Source organism: Manacus vitellinus, unplaced genomic scaffold, assembly GCF_001715985.3.
Source record: "Manacus vitellinus isolate BGI_N305 unplaced genomic scaffold, ASM171598v3 scaffold_16_pilon, whole genome shotgun sequence".
NCBI lineage: Eukaryota > Metazoa > Chordata > Aves > Passeriformes > Pipridae > Manacus > Manacus vitellinus.
The window spans coordinates 3,069,687-3,090,709 of record NW_021939189.1 but is presented as its reverse complement, the minus strand read 5'-3'; the positions used below and the strand labels follow the sequence as shown (position 1 = coordinate 3,090,709).

General features: G+C 51.3%; 1 protein-coding gene across 1 annotated transcript in view; it reads right to left on the bottom strand.

Annotated features, from left to right (window-relative positions):
- The window catches only part of PCSK6 (proprotein convertase subtilisin/kexin type 6), a 29,257-nt gene extending 10,553 nt beyond the window's left edge, over positions 1-18,704 (bottom strand). Inside the window, exons 1-10 of the mRNA XM_018069640.3 lie at positions 18,603-18,704; positions 13,921-14,031; positions 13,156-13,299; positions 12,493-12,569; positions 11,729-11,817; positions 8,418-8,590; positions 4,479-4,691; positions 2,999-3,099; positions 1,336-1,439; positions 759-876 (exon numbers count right to left, since the gene is read on the bottom strand). Coding sequence (XP_017925129.2) covers positions 759-876; positions 1,336-1,439; positions 2,999-3,099; positions 4,479-4,691; positions 8,418-8,590; positions 11,729-11,817; positions 12,493-12,569; positions 13,156-13,299; positions 13,921-14,031; positions 18,603-18,614 — 1,142 coding nt within the window. The 5' untranslated portion in view covers positions 18,615-18,704. The remainder of the gene's footprint in view (positions 1-758; positions 877-1,335; positions 1,440-2,998; positions 3,100-4,478; positions 4,692-8,417; positions 8,591-11,728; positions 11,818-12,492; positions 12,570-13,155; positions 13,300-13,920; positions 14,032-18,602) is intronic.
- Positions 18,705-21,023: the final 2,319 nt, after the last annotated feature.

The following is a 21,023-nucleotide window of genomic DNA, read 5'->3' as shown; positions in this document are numbered from 1 at the left end:
GAGATGGATTTGAACTGCTCCGAGGATCTGTGCCTTATGGGCTGCAAGGGCACTGCTTTATTATAATTAGCAGTGCAGTGCTCCTCTTTGGGCTGTAATTAGTGTCTGTATCAGATAAATAGCTTCATGAACACACTTGGCTCCACATTCATTCCTGTTTTGCATATGCAAGTCTTCCAGAGACTTTTCTGATTAACAACTCTCTCACTCTACAGCCAGGCAGTGGTAAATCAGGAGGGTCCATTTGGTCAGATCCGTGATCCCACCCTTTAACCTAGCAGGGACTGACCTACCAAGGATGAGATGCGAACCTAAGCTGGTTTGAATCCGAAGCTGAACTCAAAGATCCCAGACAATGGAAATTTGGAAACCTTTGCAACAAAGCACCAGTTTTTGGTCCCTTCAATTGAAAATGTTTGATGGAAGAGAGCAGAGAGACCAAGACATCACTGCTCATGTAGGACCCAGCAGGAAAGTTGGGTTTGGTCTCTCACTGTCAGCCCTCAAAAATTGCCTGCTGATCATCCATCTTGGAAGTGAAAGTGGATGGTGTGGATCACTCTGACCATAAAATCCATAAACATCATCTTGTCTGCCCATGGACTTGTCCCAGCCACCCTGACTCCTAATTTCCCTTTCCAAATGTTGAGACAGGATCTGAGCCTCTGCATAGCAAGAGCCAGCTCCACCAATGCTCCTTCCAAGCATCTGCATGCCCTGGGAGAGCACCCCACTCCACCCAACCCCACAACACTCACTTGGGCACCCTGTCCAGGCTTCCCACGCAGACGTGCTGGGGAGGAACCATCTTCCACTTCTTGGCTTCCACCACAATAGCGTCAGCATCCACCAGCCCAAAGCCATATAGATGGCTAACTGGAAAGAGAGAAGACTCAGAAACCCACTGCCTTCTAAGCAGGGCTCAGGAGCTCCTCCTCAGTGCTTGGTGGAGCATCCCCCAACTATCAAGGAAGGCACAGTTGACTCCATTGCTTCAACACACAGAGCTCATCACCCTGTTCAAGTTACACCCCAAATCCACATTGGCACCATGGAAAACCCATTGCTGGGAGCAGCCCACGGAAAGGAACAGGAAACACTCCAGCTCAGGAAAGCCTCCACCAAACAAGGCTTCCAAACCTCCACCAAGCAAGAGTTCCAAGCATCTCACCCCATGAATTACTGCCCTCTCCTCCCTCCCCTCAACAGCCTGATGGTGGGAACCCCCAGGGAAGCCGACAGTGGCCACACACGGGGAATCCTCCCCATAAACAAAGCTCTGGAGACCTTTATTTTCCCTTCTGTTTCCACCGTGCCACCCCCACCTCCTCTCACCTTTGTGCCCCGCGCCGTTGGTTTTCCAGTCGGGCGCTCGCAGGTGCCCCGGCCGTGAGGTTTTGACCAGCAGGTGCTGGACATCCCTCCAGGTGAGCAGGGGGCTGCAACAACACAGGGCTCGTGGGATGGCTCTGCTGCTCCCAGTCTTCCCAGCAGCAGCAGGGACACCCACTGGGTTAAAAAAACCTCCAAAAAATTTCTTGCTCTTTTTTTTTGAGCGGGAAAGAATTGATGATTTAAATGCTGACACCCTGCCTGGAGGTTGGCCATTGCTTGGGGTGCCCCAGCAGAGGTCGATGCCCCAGGGAGAGATGCCACATGTCTACAGGCATTGCAGAATTTACTCCTGAATAAGGCAATTTAGGTCTCATGCTCTGAGGTAGAAATGAAGCAAATCAGGAGTGTTTTCCCCGTTTTCATGCAGGAGATCAGGAATGAAGCACATCCTGAGGCAGGGTACTGGGCTCAGCGGCTCATTGATACATGATGCTGAGCAAACCTTCCCTTTATAGCAATAACAGCAAAAATTGCTGGAAAAATCCCTGGGTTGCTCATTTAACGGAAAAATGAAATGCAAATTGTTTCCACTCCCCCAGACTGGGTTTGCGTGAGGTTTGTGCGTCCAGAGTGCAGGACACCAAGTGCTCTGTGCTTCCCAAGACCCCAGCCCAGAAAATATTGCTGAAGAATTTTCCATGCTTTTCTTACAGTCAGTTCTTCGGCATCTCGAGCTGGGATTTATATTGCTCTCGAGCAGCATTTAAGGAAACAAATTCAATTTATTCTCTCTTGTCATAATGGAGTGCCTGAGCACCAAGCTCTCGTACTTAATGTTGCGTTTTATGCCTCAGCTAAACAATTCAAAAATTACATCTAAAGCTTTTAATATACTTGTAATGAAAACGGCATCTCCGGAAATATGTTCACCCGACTTGGGTGTTGGGATTAAACCGGAGGAGGAGGACTGGAACCACAATCACCGTCCCTGGATGAGAGTGCAGTGCTGCCCTGAGGCTTATTCCCAGCCTTAATTTTATTTCCACTCCATAAAAATAATAATAAGCTCATGAGAAGATGCTCCATGAAGCAACACAGGGATGCCCCAGGGCCGTTCCTGGGCTGGGGGACCACAACAGAACCAGGATGGGACTGGGATGAGAACGGGATGGGGACAAGAGGAAAAGAACAGCTTGTTTGAACCAGGAAGCGTGTCGCTTGTTGGTCAAGCTGTGTGAGTTTTTGACATTATGCAAAAGTAGCCATTTACCCCCAGAAATGCAACACTTGCTGAAAACCATCACGTCTACGGACATTTCCCATTTTCTGTGATGTTTTCCGATATTTTTTTCTACAGGAAGGATTTATAAAACTCCTGTTGGATCCTGCTGTCAGCAGTTTCAATGCACCAGCTGAAAAGCCTGACTTATCTCACCAACCCCAAATGTTCAACAGATGAAGAATTAGATCAATAAAACACCAGCGGGAAGATGCAAAACAACAACGCTGTATCAAACCTCGCCAAAAAGGAGCCATTTAGAACAACTTTGTCCTATTTTGAATCACTCCAAAGATAAAAAAAAAAAAACCACTTTGTTTTTTCCTGGGTTTGCTCACCAGGTACTGAACATGGAAACATTTTTCCTGGTGAGGTAACGCTTACTTTGCCTCCAAAGCCAAGGCGATGATTCCCGCGACCATGGGGGCGGACACGGAGGTGCCGGTGTGGCCGTCGGTGCAGCGGTGCCGGAGATCCGTGGTGACCTGTGGGGAGAGGAGCTGCAGCTCCCAAGGTGCTCCCAGCATGGGCACTACCCCATCCAGCACCCCAGGTTTGCTCAGGATGCTGCCAGAGCGGAGCTGATCCTTGTGGTACCCAACCCTTGCCATGGCTCACGTGCCATCACAGTGCCCAGAGCCCCAAAAATGGTCTGCAGGTACATTTGGTGCATGAGGAAACAACCCTTCTTAAGTTTCACTTTTCTAAAGAGGCAAAAACTATTTGAAAAGGAAAAAAGCCATCAATTTTGTTGTAGTTCAGCTGGAGGGAAAGGCAGATGGAGTGATGTGAGCAGGGCAGAGCTGCCGTGGCTACACATATATGGGTGCACACTGAGCTGTGCCATGTTAAATGCTTTTCTTAAAACCTCCAGCTCCTGGTTTGGGGCAAGAATTTCCATTTGCATAAGGATAAAAAAAGCCATTTTCAGCTTTTTTGTTCCAGAACAGAACACAGTGTTTGGGTACCAAAAGCTTGGAGAGAGGAAGTGGGCCAAGAAATGCTCCATTAGTTACATTTTTAACAGGCTCCTGAGTTTTGGGTTAATCTGGTGATTCCATCCCAAGGTGCCCCTGAAATCTGCTTTTTTTTCCCAGCAATGCTCCACTAGCACTGGACTCTGCTGGCTTCAGCCATGCAAATGCTGAGTGGCATGAAAATGCCATTTGGATTTTGTTTTCTGGCTGGAAATTCATCTTTTAGGTGCCAGAACCCCCACTCCTGAATGCAAAAATCAATCGACTTGTTAAAAAACCAAACAGTTTTTGTCAAAAAAAAAACTCATTTGGGTGGAAAACTCCCTTCCCAGCTCGGATGAGGTGCTGTGACAGTGGGTGATGCTTTACTGCCCAAGGTTCAGATGATGCACGAGGATGTCAGTAATGAACAGCCTTGGTATGACAAGAACACAGCAGTTCTTGGGATGGGGCAAATATAGCAGGGAGGTAGGAAAGCTGATCTGATCCACAGATGCACACACTTTCAGGCAATTCCTGACCTCTAAAGTCTCAGCTGTCCATTTGGAGCTGCCACATCCCTGCCAAATGCCTCCATCCTCCCTCTTTTTTCTCTCTCAGGCTACAAATCCTCAAAATTAACTTTTTTTTTTTTCAAACAAGGGACAGTGAACAAGCGCCTTTGGGGAACAGGTTAATATTTACATGGGTATTTTTGCAAACCTCCAGCCCTTTCACCCATTTACCAGGGAAAACACCTCATCCCTGAGCATTTCACGACCAGAGCAAAACCCACCGCAGAGCTAAGGGCAAAGCCTGGCTCTTACAACTGGGCCATCACCCACAGCCCAGCCACGCCGAAAACACCCAGGGGGTGCTGCCCCACTCGATGCTGGGGTAAAACTCACTATTTTCCGCTCGTAAAAAGCCCCGCTGCTGTAGGTGGTGGCGAGGGTGGAGGCACATTCCTCCAGGTACCAGGGCTTGTAGCCATTCTCAGTGGTGCTGCTGATGGAGATGGTGTAGATGCTGTTGGTGTAGCCGTCACAGGAGCAGTAATCGCCCTCTCTGCCGCCGTTCCCCGACGCCCAGACGAAAATGGACCCCAGTCCCCTGCGACCCTGTGGGCAGAGAGAGGATGGAGGGTTAGAAGAGGTGTTTGTACAGGATGAGAGGCCATCTTGGCACAGGGAGGAAGGGATAAGTCTGATTTTTTGATCTGGATATAGGGTATGATGAGGGTGGAAGGACGGGTCCCATCCTGCCCAGCGCTCAGCCCCCTGGGTCAGTCCCACACACACTCCCCTCAGCTCAGCCAGCCCCAGTTTACAGGCAGCAATTCCCCATGAGGATGGGAGAGCCTCCAGCAATGGGATTTTGACATTTTCCACAGGCTTTCCAGAGGAAAAACATCTTGGGTACTCAGAGTCCCTGGACCAGCCAGTAACACCTGGTTCTATGAGGAACTGGCAGGAAACCCCTCAAACCCCATGTCTCCCAAGCCCACAAAGCACCTCACCAACCACCCAAACCATGAGAAACCTTTCCCCAGCTTATTCTTTAGGTTCCTTCTGTTTGTTTTTTAATTTTTAAATCCCCATCACTTGGCAGGAACATCTGATGGAGCCATCCCCACTGGGCACAGCTGTGGGAGCCCAGTGGGAACTGGGGGGGCGGGAAGGCTGCACCAGCCACCCAGACCTCCCTGGAGCCAGGGAAAATCCCAGCTGGCAGTGGCAGCCCTGGTGCCAACCAGGGGCCCCTAATGAAGCTGATGTCACTGGGGCGAGCCCTGTTCTCCATCCAATCCACTACCGGGACGCCCAGGAATAACCCAGCCCTGCAGGGGTTTGGAAGCAAGGTGCCGCCATCCCAAAAAAGGAGGATTTTTGGTGATCCAAGGGGGTTAGGGGCAGGAAATGAAGTGGCTGGTTCTCTTCCGTGCCCTGTAAGGCAGAGTTCTCCGGGGAGGATGGCGCTCTGCCGGGCTTGGCAGGCGATGGAAGAACACGGCGGAGCAGCCCCATCCTCCCCGCGGCTACTCCTGCCACTGAGAGGTTTCGGCGCTTGCCTGGGCAGATCTGGTGTTTGCCTCTCTCCCACTGCTCTGCGACAGCTTCCTCCACAAAAAAATGATAAAAATAATAATAATAAAGCAGCTTTGCTCTGGAGGAATTCACTGGGATTTATTGTGGGTTTTAAGCACCAGGGGGAGCGGGATGTTTATTACCTGTCTCGCCCCCCTCCTGGAGCAGAGGCTTTCTGAGCTGACCCTGCCTCTGGATACACAGACTAAGTCAGGCTTTTCCCTTACTTTATGAAAGTTTTCATTATCTGGGCTGCCTCCCAGCCAAACTGGGTGGGTATTTCCCCAGCAAAGATTAACAGAGCTGTCTGGAGCTCTGCAAGAAAAAGTGCAAATGCCAAGGGAATTATTGCCCTGCTCCACGTCACGGAGAGCTCGACCCAGCTTGCCAGCCCACGAAGTCTGCTGCTGGCATCTCCCACCCTGCTTTCCAGGGTTTCCTGGATCTCCAAGGAGGCAGCATCCCAGCCCATGCGCTCGGCACAGACAGTGACCGTCCAGCTCGCCTATACCAAAATCCACACACCCCCAAGGACGAGTCCCACTGCATGCAACCCAAGCTTCCCAAATCCCTAATCAGAGAAATAAAACCAGGCACTGATTGCTGAAGCATGTGCAGATGTAGCAATGATTTCAACTGGGATCAAAAGACAGGGAGCCCAGACCTCCCTTGCATCCCACATCCTGAGTGTTGCCCCCATGGGAGCTGAGAAGGCTCCTCAGACCTGATCCAAACCCACATCCCCACGAGGCCCAGGCAGGGCTGGAAACTGGGTTTGGAGCCAGCACAGTCACATGAAGGACATGAACAGGCACATGAATGACACTACAATACACATCTAACACCTGACAGCATTCCGAGAGCTCACTGCATATTGCAGCTCCCTCAGATGGGAAAAAATCCACTCTTTCCCTTTGCTCTCAAACAAGGAACTACCAAGATTCCTACAAGCACACCCCAAACACCCAACTTCTTCATTTGCCATCCTCTTAAGCCAACACCATGCTAGAGAGGGGGCTCCTTGCAGCTATAAAATGTGGATCTGAACATCATTTGAGCCAGGGAATCCCTCCCTGGCCAAGGTGGGGATGATCCAGCTCACCCCAGCTGCTCATGGTTGGCTGTGGGATGCACAGCATCTCCTGCTTCTGCAGCACTGCGGGGCCTGGGTGTTTGCCCAACGGCACTCCATGAGCCACCAGGATAAATCTCCCCTCGTTAGCTCGGGAACTAATAAAGTGTGGCTGGAGGAACAAGAAACAAGATGGTAAATTACTCCAGCGCAGTCCTATCGCTAATAGATAAAGGTTATTTTAATGTTTCCATTAAAAACTCAATTTTAAGGATTTATAACTCAGTTACAGCTGTTTGCTCGGGCTAAAGGTGGTGGTTAACTATCTCCTTGCAGCTTTCCTTGTTATTTAAGGAGAAGAAGTTGGCAATTAAGAGCTGTGCACGTGAGATAGTGGGTGCCACAAACACCAGTGGCAGCTGGGGGACAGGGCTGTCCCCTGGGAGACAAAAACAAGCATCCCAAAACAGTGGGGCTGTGCTGGGCAAGGACCCTGCTGCCACCCATTTGCTCCTGCGTGGAAAAATAAGGTCTAAAAAGCAGCTTGTTCCCCCCGTATTTACATGGCGTGAACTCCCCGGCACTTCAGTGGATTCCTCGGTAGGCTCACCGCCCCAGCAGGAAATCAAGTAAACAGTGGGAAAAACACTCCACCCTATTTTTAGATAAGAGACAGGCTGCTCACCCCAGCCTGTGGCCGCCCAAAATCCCAGCACGGTGTGAGAAGAGGCAGCAGAGGAAGGATTGGAGGCAGGGGTCAAAATGGGGGGGTTCCCAGCCCAGCCTGGGGCTGCTGGTGGCAAAACTCCAACCCCAGGTTCTCTGAAGCACCCAGGGAACACACAATGTGGAGCCCTGGGCTGCCGTGACACTCATCCACAGCACCCACCAAGCTGCCAAGAAAGGTCTTTTTCCTGATGCTTTTAGCCAATATTGGGCATTTTTTAAAAGCTTCCAGAAAGAGAAGGGCCACGGGGCATCCCCAGCAGGGACTGATTGACAGCTGTCAATCACATGTGATGCTGGCTGAACTTTCTTGCTGGAGGATTTCAAGGATAATAATCCACTGTTGGACCCTGTGGTGGCACCTGTGTCCCTGCCCAGCTGTGACAGTTGATTGCTCCAGGTGGAAAACCAGGGAAATGCTTAACGTGGTGGAGACCTCTGGGAGAGGATACCAGGGGCCTAGGGAGGGTGGAGGAAGGGGTTGGAGATACGTGGGGGTGTCCCCTTCTGCCCATGCCAGGATCCAGGGAGGACATTTTAAGGTGCAAAGTCACCCCCCCCAGGAACTACTCTGGGTTTCTCATCCCGGCAGAGCTTCGCAACACAACCTGGGGCCTCCCTGCTCTGCCAGGGCTCTGCCTGGTTGCCGGTGCTGCCGGGTGGTCCCACCGGGGCCGGCCATGCCGAGGGGTCCCACCGGGGCCGCGCCATCACCAGGCACCTCCCGCCGTCACCACCCTTGGCCGCAAAATCCACCGGAGCTCTTAGGGACGCCGGGGAAAACTAGGAAAAATTAGAGATGATTGGCTTTCCCCCCCGCCCCAGCCCTAGTGCTGGCATCACCTCAGGGGGCCGAGCTGCCCATCCCCACGCCGGACCCCGGGCCGGCCACGGCCCTGGCACGCGTTCCCACGGGACAGGAGGAGGAGGGCGAGCGCATCTGGGCGCTGTGGGATCCACACCTTTTTAATGCCTTGCTCAAAAGCCTGTTTGGCCAATAGACCAGGTCCATCAACTGTCTTCCCATCATCATCTGGCCCCCAGCTCGCGCTGTAAATGTCAATGTAATCGGGTCTGATGCCAAGCGACTTCGCTTCAACAACATCTGTTACATCTCCATCTAACATACGAATGCCTAAAAGCACAAAAACATCAGACATTAGGGCTTCATGGCGTGGATGAGGATTGCAATCAAAGGGCTTTGTTAGAGGCGGCGGAAACCGCACGGCTCAGGCGCGCCTGGAATAGCTTCAACCCGCGGCCCTGCATGCCAACAAGCCTGGCAGCGGGATGCTGGGGAGCTGCTTGGGAAGTTTTCTGTGTTGCTGGCTTCATGGCTAGGGATGGAGAGGGGGAGGTTAAAATTCACTTCCCCTCCATTAGTGGGGAACAAGTGGTGGGAGTGGAACTGCACTCCCCAGTGGCAAAATCCGCCCACTAAAAACCTTTTTTCCCTCCCTTTTAATTCATTAGCTAACACGTCTCTCCCCTTGGAAGATATTGGAGTTTCCTGATCACTCATGCCCATCCAGCCTCAGGCAAATTGGTGGGGTGAAGCCTCTCCCCTTGAGTGGGGATGAGTGTGACAGTCCCCAAATCCCATCACTGCCCAACTGATGCCAGCAGTTCTCTGGAGTGGGAGAAGCCCCAGGCTGTGCTTTGCACAGCCAAAATCGGAGCCAGGACCCCAACTCATGGCTGAACAGTGCCATCTGGGATAACCCTCACTTCCAGTTGGGAATGCCAGCAGACACCAGCTAGGGTACTCACAGGCAGAGCCCCTCAGCCATGGTGGGATGGGATGGGGGATTGCTGCACACCCCTAGCCTCCAACTGCTGAATTATGAGAGTACAGCCCGCTCTGCTCTCCATCACCCTTCCCCTGCAGGATTTCCACTCTGCACAGTGGGTGGAGGGTGCCAGGCACCCCAACGGGCTGCCCAGAAACAGCCCTTGCAGGAAAAGACATGCTGGAAATTTCAGCATCGTATTTTGTCAGCCAGGGATAGCCTGGTTTATAAAAATGCATTTCCCCTTCCACATGTATTTTGTCTTAAAGCAAACAAATGCAGGCAGATGTCATTCCAGCTGCAGCTGCACTCTGGACACCAGTCAACTCAAATATCTCTTTCTGACGCTGCCCCCGATCAGCCAAAACCAAGCTTAGAAATGTAAAACCAGGGAGATGAGCAGTTCCCAAAAACTTCCTCTTTGTCAACAAGAAAACACGAGGAGAAGGGGCTAAAAGCCGAGCCTGGTGTCTGAGCTGCACTTGGCTGCGGCACAGCAAGGAAAACCAGCAGAGGGATGGGGCCTGTGCTGGCTAAATGTGGGCATGTTCACCAGCAAGCCCAAAATCTGCCCAAAGCCAACCCAAAGCCAGCCCAGAGACAACTCAGAGACAACCACCCGCAATGCCAGGCTCCCTGGTCAAATAATGGGGAGCAGGAGGGAGCAGAGATGGATGCTGCAAAATAAATGAGCTTTGTGCCACACAGGGAGCAATACCAACCTCCAAAGTGAGCGCTCGAGGAGAGGGAAAAGGAGGACGAATGGCAGGAGCCCTTTGCTTGAGCAGTGATGTGTTTTGCCCAGAGCAAATGAAAAGCAACGCAAGGGCGCTGAAGAGCAGCCAGTAAAATTAGATGGGAGCTCTCCAAGTGTGACAAATAGGCTTCCCCAACAAGTTGTGCTCATTAATCGCTGCTTTATTTGTGTAATCCATCTAGAATCACTCTTGGTGCAGCTATAGCGTGTTTTCCTCCATGATCCCAAACTTCATCTGGCTCAGACTGTATTTTTCCCCTTTGCCTGTTGATGTTGTGGGAAGCCCCCAGCCCTCTGCCAGGTGCCTTGTCTCACTCAACACCTCCCCAGCACACCCCTGGGGCAAGGCACTCGTTAAAGGGAGCAAATTAAAATGAGACCCATAGGTCGTCATAAAGTCAACAACTAAAGCTCGTCTCCACCAGCAGCTGCAGAGAAATGGGCTTGAAAAGGAGCAGGAAGGGAATGGCCTGATCCTGCAGGATCCAAAACTGCACTAAACCCCACCAGGAGCTTTGCCTTGCTCAGCTGCTGCTTAGTCTGCACTTGGAGGTGGGTTTTTAGGGGCAAGAAACTTCTAAGAAGCAAGAAGCCATCACATGTGCAGGAGGCAGAAAGATGGGATGGGCTGATGTGCCCCTGCCAGTCCCCCCATTCACCCTCTGTGGGGTTATTTCTTCCCTGTGGGGACTTTCCCCACACAGGCAATCACTGGAGGTGGTTGGCCAGGAGCAGGATCCCTGTGGGCACTGGTCCCATGCAGACACAACCCTAACACAGCCAGGATGAATAAGACAAGAGAAGTAATTAAGTCCCAAATCCACCCCATGGTGCTTGGGTCCACGCTCCCAATAGTCAATTCTCCCAGTGCTGGGCTGGTAGGAGGGGCTGCAGTCAAAACCCCTCTCCTGTTACAGCCATGCCAGGGATGGGGCTGAAACCCCCAGAGCAAGGACCCAGCTCCAGGTATTTGTCCCCTGCATGGTCCCACCAGCCATGTAGATGGGACACTGCACTCCCACCCCCACTAAGACCCTCATCTCCCCAGGGGTGCTATACTCATTGGGTTGGCCAGGACTGCCCCAGGTCAAACCAGCTCAGCTAATGCAAATGAACTCTGAGATGCTAATTACCACCAGGATCCAATCTGGTGATAAAGATTCATTTGCTTCCCGCACACTCTGTTATTTGTAGGACTGTGCAAAAGTGCCTGCCCTACACACAGCTCCAGCCCCACACCTCCCTGGTGTTTTGCCCATGAGAGTATTTTAGGGGTCTCCCCAGAACCCCCCACTCCAAGCAGCTCATCTGCAGATATTGACCCCACAAATGAGTGACTTCAGCTCTGAAGCTCAACCAGCACCACAGAGCACAGCAAACACAGCCACTCCAAGGACAGACCCCCCGAGAGCAGTTATGGACTTTTGGGGGTGAAACCACCACATCCTCAATCCACATGCACCCTCACAGCAAGGATGCAGCCCAAGCAGAAAGTTTCCACCCCAAAATACGCAGAGCCAGGGTCCCTTGCATGCCATATCACCCATCCTCCCCCAACACCCCTGGAGTTCCCTGCAGCTGAGGCATCAAGGAGGAGACTCTCCTGGTAGTATTTGGGGGAACAGCCTCCCACCACCCACCCCGGGAGCCCATCAGTGTGGCTAGGGTGGCCACAGTGCCTCGGGGGGACGGTGAAGGGCAGGGGAGTGCAGAGGTGCGGCCTCACCTCCGATGCGGGCGTTGTAGGCGATGCCCACGATGCAGTACGAGTTGTTCGCCGCCGCCGCCACCTCCCCCGCGCAGCGAGTGCCGTGTCTGCAAAGAGAAATCCCCCATCAGCTGATATCCATGGCAAAGGGTCCCTCCAGCCAACCCCCAACCAGCACCCCAAAACCAGCCCTGAGGCCAAAGCGGCAGAAGAAAGTGCCCCAGGAGATGAAGAGTCCTTACCCAAAGCCCACAGCAAGTGTTGGAGGGTGCAAGAATCTAATGCCAAAAGCAATTTGCTGTTTGCATTTTGCACCTAAATCCAATCTGTTGTTTGCATTTTACACCTCAATGCAACTTGCTTCTTTGCATTTTGCACCTAAATGCAATTTCCTCTTTGCATCTTGCACCTTGATAAAATCTCCTCTTCGGACTCCTGTTTCCTTTCCACATGTACCCATTCCACTTTTATTTTTCATTTATTTGAAGCCCACAATGTGTGTCCAAGGCTTGCCATCTCAGCCACCCATCCTGACTTCATGTGGTTTAATCCCCAGCCAGGGCAAGGAACCCCCAACAGTGCTGTAGTTTGATGGCCCAAGGGTCCACTAGCAATTGGCTGGACTTGCATTAAACACAGTGACTGTGCAAAGCCCATAACGCAGCCTTCTTTGCAGCACTGGGGATGGGGAAAGGCCACAGACCTGGAAGACATCCCAGGGGGGACACCCAGCCTCCCAGGACCCCACAGACCCCAGCCCCATGGCAATTAGCATCACGTACTTATTCTCATTGCTGGCATCGTAGCGCGGAGTCGGGTCGTGGTCGTTCCCATTGACATCGTAGCTCGCAAGAGGATCCTGAAAATATGTTGCCACCATTAGATTCAACTTACCAGGTGGTTGTGGTGGCCAGCAGCTGGAGTGGTGGCCAACGGAGCCAAGCAGGGCAGGAAACGACATTTTCCACTTAGTTTCTGACTGTTTCCTCAGGATAAATAGTTTTAGGCTGCAGTACTGCATGTTTCCCAGGGGAAACATCCTGTTACCTCAGGAACTGCTCCTCTGAACCCCAAATCTTGCTGGGTCCAGCACCCCCCTTCTCTCCACTGTGGCCATTTGGTTTTTGAGCTAGGGCTGAGCGCGTTCATGCAGGTTTTTGGCTCTGCCCTGGTGAGCAGAGGGAGGCGGCTGCTTCCCAAGCAGCTGCAAAGGGAGTTTCCCCCAAACCTTCTTATCTAAAAACCTCATTTCCTTCTTAAAAACATCTCAAGCTTTCTCAAAAAAAAACAAAAACAAAAAACCAACAAAACTGAAAAACTTTTCCTCTAAATATGCCAATGCACAGACTTCAGCTGTGTTTATACATTGAAATTCTCCATAAATCAACTTGTGGCGAGGATCAGCCGCAGCCCGTTCACCCCCGCCCGTCCATCCCCCAGCTCACGTAGTTCTGCAGGAGGTCGGGGTGGTTCCTCTCTATGCCGTCATCCAGGATGGTGACCACCACGTTCTTGCCCGTGTAGCCCCTCTGCCAGGCTGACAAGATGTTCATCTCCGACCTGCACCGACTGTTTTTATCGCCGCAGTGCTACAGAGACAAACACAGCTGCAAAATGCTGCAACCCCATTCCAGCCCATCTAAGCAAACAGCCAGGCTGGGAGCCCATTTAATCAACCAGAAAATATATTTACAACCCACCCCCTGCCATATAACTCGTAGATTTGTTATAACTTTACTCCACAGATCAAACCCATCCAGCAGCAGTTAATCCAGGCAATGCTATCTCCCTATTATTCTTTTCCTCTTCCATTTCAAATACTGTGGGCTCTTGGGTTTTGAAGAGCTCGTTTCCTTTCCACCCTTAATTTTCAATGAATTTCCCTGTCAAATACAGATCGATGACGCAGGTAGGAGAAAAATGATATTACAAATAGATGGCTGCAGCTCTGGGGTGGGTAAAATGCAGTGGTGCTGCTCCCAAGCCTTTGCTGCACAGCCCATGATGAGGGGCTGCTAACGAGGGTGCAACGCTTCAAACTGGACTCTCACGTGCATTAGTCCACAATTTTAAAATCCTCCTGCCAAGCACATTTGCTGATATCAAGGTATGTCACAACTGGCTGGGCTGAACAAAGATTGATGATGCATTTGCTTAAAAATACAGGAGCCCCCCATAAGGCAGAGGGATCCTTGCAGGGAAATACCCACCAGGTACCACATGTTGGGCCACACCGGGTCGTTGAAGGGCAGAGCGTGTGGCTCCCCTCGGACCTGCCTCTTCACCCTCCGCTTCACCTCCTGCTGCTGCAGCCAGTCCACCTGCAAGCAGAGACATGGGTCAGCATCAGCCTCGGGCACAGAGCCCAGAATTGCCCATTGAAACGGGATATGGGATGCAGAAGTGACGCCAGCCACAGCCTGGAGCCGTCCCAGCATCACCTTATGCTCTGGCAAACCCTCATCTCCTTGGCCAGACCTGCTGTGGAGATAGCAGGTCCATTTGGAAGGAAAAGAATGGATGGACAGACAGACAGAGTGAGCTCAGCTCTTTGTGGTCTCTGAGCCAGGGAGCAGATTCCTCTCCCGGTGCAGCAAAACCCTCGAGTATAAATAACGTCGCCTCTGAGTGCAGCCTAAACCCCCTGGCTTAACAAAGCACAGAAGCACATGCTGGAGTCCTGCTGGAGACAGACAACATATTTCAGTGTTTAGTCAAAGTTTTGGAGAAGGCTCGGGTGCTTGGCTTAGTCTTTGGGCTGATCCTTCCGGCTGGGAGGCAGCAGCTCAGCCTTGAGACTTTGCCACCTGGCTCCAGGGCTGCTCATCCTTCGAGCTCGTTCCTCCTGACGAAATAATAAAATTGGGGGATTAACCCAAGGACAATACATGTTTCCCAAAAATGTGTGATGGCCATACACAGCCACAGCAGATCTGGGGGGCATGGTCAGCTCCAGAGAAGTGTTTTTGGCACTGGCTAAGGGCGAGGTGGCCTTGGAGCCGATCACTCTGACATTTGTTTGCTTTTCAGCAGGGCATGACATGCAAAGAGATCAAACAAGAAATGATCCGGAGAAGGCCAGGATTGGGAAATGCTGGTGTTTGCTGTGGTGGGAGCTGCCTACGGTGCTGATCTGGGAGCAGTCACATCCCATCCCTGGCATGCATTAACCCCCCAAACCTTTTATTCCCCACAAAAAAGGGCTTTCCTGCCTTCAGCATGAAGGTAAAGCCCAAGTTTAGTGAAAAGAGATTATCAAAATAATTTATAGACCAAATGTTTAGAGGTGTCCACGTTGGGGAGAGAACAGAGGCACCAGCTGATGAGCTGGGAGGGCTCTGTGGCACATCCCTCCTCGCTGGGCACTTTCTTCCTGACGGCTCTGGGTCTTCTGGGAGCTGCTCATGGGGATGTCTCTATTGTTGTGACTAAGGGTTGGTAACAAAAAGAATCAAAATCCAAAACACAACTTTTGTTGGGCTCATTTAAGTCTAACTGTCAGAGTTCTTGCACAGTTTATAGCTTTGCACCTAGGACGGAGGTGGACTGGGAGCTCTGCGTGTCAGAAACCCGACAGCTTCCTGCCTACAGCTTGGGTTTTAAACACATATATATTTTAAAGAAAAAAACACTGTTGAAAGGAAAAAAAAATATATATCATAGAAAAATGAGTTTCCACACTGCCTTGGCTGACGACAGAGCACTGCTTTGCTTGTACTGTGATGGATTTAAGCACTGGAAGCAAAAATACCACTTCATGGTCTAGTTAAAAAAAAAATAAAAATACATTAAATAGAGGTTATGGGTTTTTTCCTTAAAGCACCACTCCCTGGCAGCGTTACCATGGGTCTCATTGTCCAAGCCACAGCTACTGCCTTTCCCTGCAGCTTTGCTGGATGCAGGAATGATGGGAAGATATGGGATTTTGCAGGGTTTTTGCCAAGAGCTGTGATGCCTTGTGGGGATGTCTTCATCTCAAACATGCTCCAGATCAGCCCCAGTGCTGCCAGCCTGGAGTCAGTATGTGTGGACATGGAGAAATCAGCAGTTTAAGGGCATTGATTTCAAGGGGGAGTTGATAAATCAATGTGGCTGGCATGGGAAAACAGGCAAGCAGGAAGGAGCCTGGGGCATTCCTGCAACAGTTCCTGTGGCTTGTGAAACTCGGATCAACATCTATTGTTAATCCAGGGTGAGGGAAAAACTTCTTGGAAATTTAAAAAACTGAAAGTCTTTTTAGCACTAGCCCAAGGTATTACAGTCCTGAGACCCAGGGGTCCCTGTTCTACCTCTGCAAACCCTAATTATCACAGAATCGTAGACTACTTTGGGTCGGGAGGGAACCTTAAAGCTCTTCTCATTTCAATCCCCTGCCATGGGCAAGGATACCTTCCACTAGCCCAGGTTGCTACAAGCCCTGTCCAACCTGGCCCTGGACACTTCCAGGGATGGGGCAGCCACAGCTTCTCTGGGCAACCTGTGCCAGGGCCTCACCACTGATGGGGAAGAATTCCTCCACAATATCCCATCTAACCCTGCCCTCTGGCAGTGGGAAGCCATTCCCCCTTGTCCTGTCAATCCAGGCCCTTGTCCAAAGTCCCTCTCCAGCTCTCTTGTAGCACCTTGAGGTACAATTAGCAGTAAGGAGGTAACTGTGAGAGGCACCAAAGGACCCCATGAGGCAGCTCAGGTATCACTGAGCTGAACCCTTCGCCCTTCCTGCAAACAGAGCAGCAGTTTTATATGTTCCCCCTCACTTTGAGATTTTCAGCAGGTGATGCCCCAACCCAGCCAGCCTGGGTGGCTCCACCAAACACGATAACCAGCAAGGGTGAGGGTGCAACTCCCTTTGCAGTTCCAGAAAAGTGATTGCTTGACTTATACCAGTGGATGTGCGTGAGTTAAAGCAGAGATCCAGGATAAACAAGTTGGTTCCAGCATGTTTGCCATGGCATGGCACAGATAATTAAGGTGAAGTTGATTTTGCCACGGTGCGTGGCCAGAGGGACAGGGACTGAGGCCATGGCATCCTCTGATGTGGATTAAAGAGACTGAAGCAGTGAGCTGGAGGTTCAAGCCCTGCACGTAACAGCAGGAGCACCCCAGAGAGCCAGGAAAGTCTAGGGCAACAAGAGCTGCAAGTGGAGCCCTAAGAGGGGTGGCACAGCATGGTGTGACCCAACTCTGCATCCCACTGTCCCTCCACACTTCTTACTCTCACTGCTACGACCTGCCCCCAGAATTGCTGGATTTGCCATGTTCCTCCTCCCTTTCCATGACCTGCCACATCACTTGGCTCATATCAGCCCCAAACAAAGCAGCTGCAGGGTCTCTTGGGACAAGAGGGGAGCTGTGCAGCAGCATGGTCCCACAAGGACCAGGTTGCCAGGTGCTGCCCTGTGTGTGCTGGGTTTCCCCTCTCCCAGACTCCTCCTCTGGGTGGAGAGCTTGGCTGTGGGTCCTTGTGCCACCGACCCCCACAGCAAACATAAATAACAGCTCTAGAAACAATAGCCCCTGGAAGGCAGGAACCACCCAACATCTGCAAACAACTGGATGGGCTGGTTCTTCGGGATTTCTGCAAGATCTGTTTCCATCTTCCCTATTCCAGCTCCTGTCCTCGTGCCTCAAGGTGAGGTTTTCCTGCATTCATGCTAAGCTAGTGCCATCCAAATGCATCTCCAAGAGGATTTGCAAATGTACATGGGAAAGGGGGAGAGACAAGACATGCCAACAGGCCTTGAACTGATAAGGAAGGATTAAGAGAACAGGAGCTAATTGATCCAGCTTGCAGCCCATAGAGCAAGGTAAGGTAAATGTTAATATGACTAAAAGCCAATTGATTTAGTTTGCATTATAACCAGACTCATTTAAATGGAGGTATTTCACATGCAGAGCCGAATCCTTGGTTTGCTGGGATGCCTGTGCACCTCCCCGAGGGCGAACAGCTTTAATTAAAGCCCAGCACACTTCCAGGGCACCAGCTCCCCTCGCTGAGGTTTCCCCGCCAGCAGCGCAGCCACGCGTGCACCTCCTCAGAACTGTGCAACAGACCTTGTCCAAATATTTAACAGCAAATTTCCCCAGAAAGCTGGCTGGCTGGGAAGGGCAGGGCTGCTCTGAGCACCTGGGGAGATGCGGATGGGACATGTGGTACAGAGTGGGTTGGAGATGCCTCGGGAAAGAGCATCCCAAGGGTGGCTGGGTGTGAGCCAGGCATTGGTGTGAGCACCAGCAGCTTGCTAGAGCATGGGTACCTTCACCAAAATGTTTTTTTCTTCGTTTATGTTCCCCTCTCCAAAAGAAAGAAGACCTTCCCCACCATTAACCCTTCCCTGCTCTACAGAAGTCCCATCTCACAGGGCTTGGGTGAGAAGAGCCAAGGCAGAGCCCCAGCCCTTCCCCACCACCCCAAGCCCAGCTCATCCAGGTCCCTCCTTGCATTCTTGCCCCCCTTCCCCATTACTTTTGTCAATTCAGCTGCACTGAAAATCCCTTTGGATGCTTGCTCTAGGAAAAAGCAATGCAGAGCTATTGCCAAGGATTTCACACATAGCAACCATTGAGGCAGCAAGTGTTGTGGCAACTGGATCAACACCCTGAGCATGCAACAGCCTTTCTATCCTGGAAAGCTTTTTCCCCCTTTTCTTCTCCCTGGCTTTCAGGCAGATGTTAGTGTTTAGTCACTTTTAAGTATTTTTCACCGCTCTCTGTCCCCATGTCCAATGAGTCACCCCTTGCATGCGCAGGGCCATGGTTCAGGGATAACATGTCATCCCAAGATGCTTTGGCTCACACTTGACCCATACCAAGTCAACAGGCTCCTCCAGGGGGAAGCAGGCACCCCCATCCCCACAGAGGTCAGGGGACCCCGGGCTGCCCAGCCCCGTACCTTGGGGTCCATGCGGAGGAAGTTGTGCGGTCCCCGGCTGCTCAGCGTCGAGCGCTTAAATGTCCTGCTGTGGTGAAAGTGGTAGTAGTTTTCTAAGCTTCCAATCTGAGAAAAAAAAAAAAAAAAAAAAAAAAAAAGAGTTCGTTTGGGTTTGTGTTTTGTTTTTGTTGTTTGGTTTGTTTTTTTTTTTTTAAAGTGTGTTTTCCCGTGGTTGTCCCCCGTTTTGGTACTGGCAGCGTCCCTCTGTGCATCAGTGCAGCCATGCCTTGCACCCCAAATCCTTCATTCACACAGAGCTCCTGGGGTTCAGGGTAGTATTCAGGATGCTGGCACAAACCCTGGTGCCACCGTGCCCTGAACCCCAAGTCCCTCACTCACACAGAGCTCCTGGGGTGCAGGGGGCATTCAGGATGCTGGCACGGACCCCGGTGCCACCGCTGCGGCAAACAGCGTTGGTGGTCGGACGCTGCACCGGCACAACAGAGCCCGGAAAACATTTTTATGAATTTTCACCCATTAAATGCATCTTTGCAAACTGCCTTTCATCAGCTCCCAAGCAGAAATAATGAGCTAAAAATGAGCTCAGCAGCTGCGGCGGAGCCAGGGGAGCTGTGCCTCATCCTCCTGCCTTCCCCACCCGACGCGCTCTGGCTTCGCCCTGGCAGCAGGAACAGCCCATAAGGAGAGGTGATGGGATCCCTGATAGCCCTGGGATGCTCCCGGGAAGTGTGGGATATAAATGTGCTCAGTCTGGAGTCAGGGGCAGCAGCAGTTGCAGGAAAACACAGTGCCAGCCATACCACCCTGCCAAGCCCCGGGGTGGCTGTGCTGCCTCCGGCCCTCTCATCCTGGCATCTGGAGACACCACAACTCCTCTTTTTTCATCCCAAAAGCACAGATAAAGTCCTGGGGCTATGCAATGAGTCAGGGATCTCAGGCAGGCACCTCATGTGAAACATCCCGTGGGGATTCACAGCCAGAGGGATGGGAATGACCCAAAAGCTGCACTCACTGGTATGCAGCTCCCAGATCACACAATTTGGGTACAAATTGGGACACTGCTATAAATTCCCTTTTGCCTGAGGTTGGTTTTCTTCTTTTTTTTTCCAAAAAAAGAAAAAAAAGAACCAAAACCCCCACAAAAAAATCTCAAACCACATCCCATGTCAGGAGCTGGATGCTGGGATCCAGTGACATTCCTTGTGTCTGGCTCGCAGGACCAGGAAGAGCCACGCTACATGAAGACATCTGTGGCCCAGAAGCTGAGGTGACATCTTTAAGACCATGTGTGACCCAGGGGCCAGGGTGACATTCCTGAGGCCAGACCAGGACTGGCTGCAACAGGGCAGGGGGGAGCAAACAGGTTTGTCCAGATCAGATGCTAAAGCAGATGACAACTACTTACATCTTTATCACACTTGATACCTTGGGATGTGCCAGTGCCTCTTACAGGCATTAAATATTTAATTAGTCTTGCTCTGCCTTTTATGCCAGATTGTCATTTCACCAACTTTACTGCTGTTGGTGTGATTTCTGTAATTTATTTCCACTTGAGTTTTTTTAAACGCTCCCTGTTCCCCCTTCCCCCCTCCCCTTGTATTCTTTGCATTACAGCAGAGCTGGGCACTTTCTTTAACATCCCCATAAAGCAGCTGCTCATCACAATCTGCTTTTGCCTTTTAAAACCCATTCATCAAACCCACTCATACTTAGGAAAGGGAAGGAGAATGCTTCAGCTTCTCCACGTTTTGGGGAAACCTTGAGCAAGGCCACCTTGTCTCTTGCTCACTTTGCCTGGAAATGAAAGCACAGGGCTTTCCATAGAATCCTGGAATGGCTTGGGTTGGAAGAGACCTTAAAGATCATCTCCAACCTGGCCCTGGACACTTCCAGAGATAGGGCAGCCACAGCTTCTCTGGGCAACCTGTGCCAGGGCCTCACCATGACCAGAGTAAACAATTCCTTCCTAAGCGAAAGATTTCTTCCTTCCTTTTTGCAAATAAACACAAAATTACCATGTGATGCAAATCAGCAAGAGGACAGGGAGGGCAATGACCCCATCACAGGCTCTGGGGATACATGGCCAGAGCAGCAGGGAAAGCACCCTGTGCCCCAGGTTCTTTATCCTCCTGGGATTTACAGAGGGAAAAAATAAGAAAAACCTTCTTGTGCTAGGTCTAACTTGAAAGACTGAGCAGAGGTTGGTCCCAGTGGCCTCCAGAGGCCCCATTCCACCCAAGGTATTCTAAGGAGAAGAATTTAAAAATGCCATTTTTTTAAATGGAAAAGTATTTGTTCTCCACATGGTGAGTCGGCTCAGTGAGGGCTCTGCAGTGCAAGCCCTCCAGCAGCTTTCCCAAACCATCCCATCTCTGTGAAGTGCAGCTACACGGGTGTCTTCCAGGAGGATGTTTTCAGTTA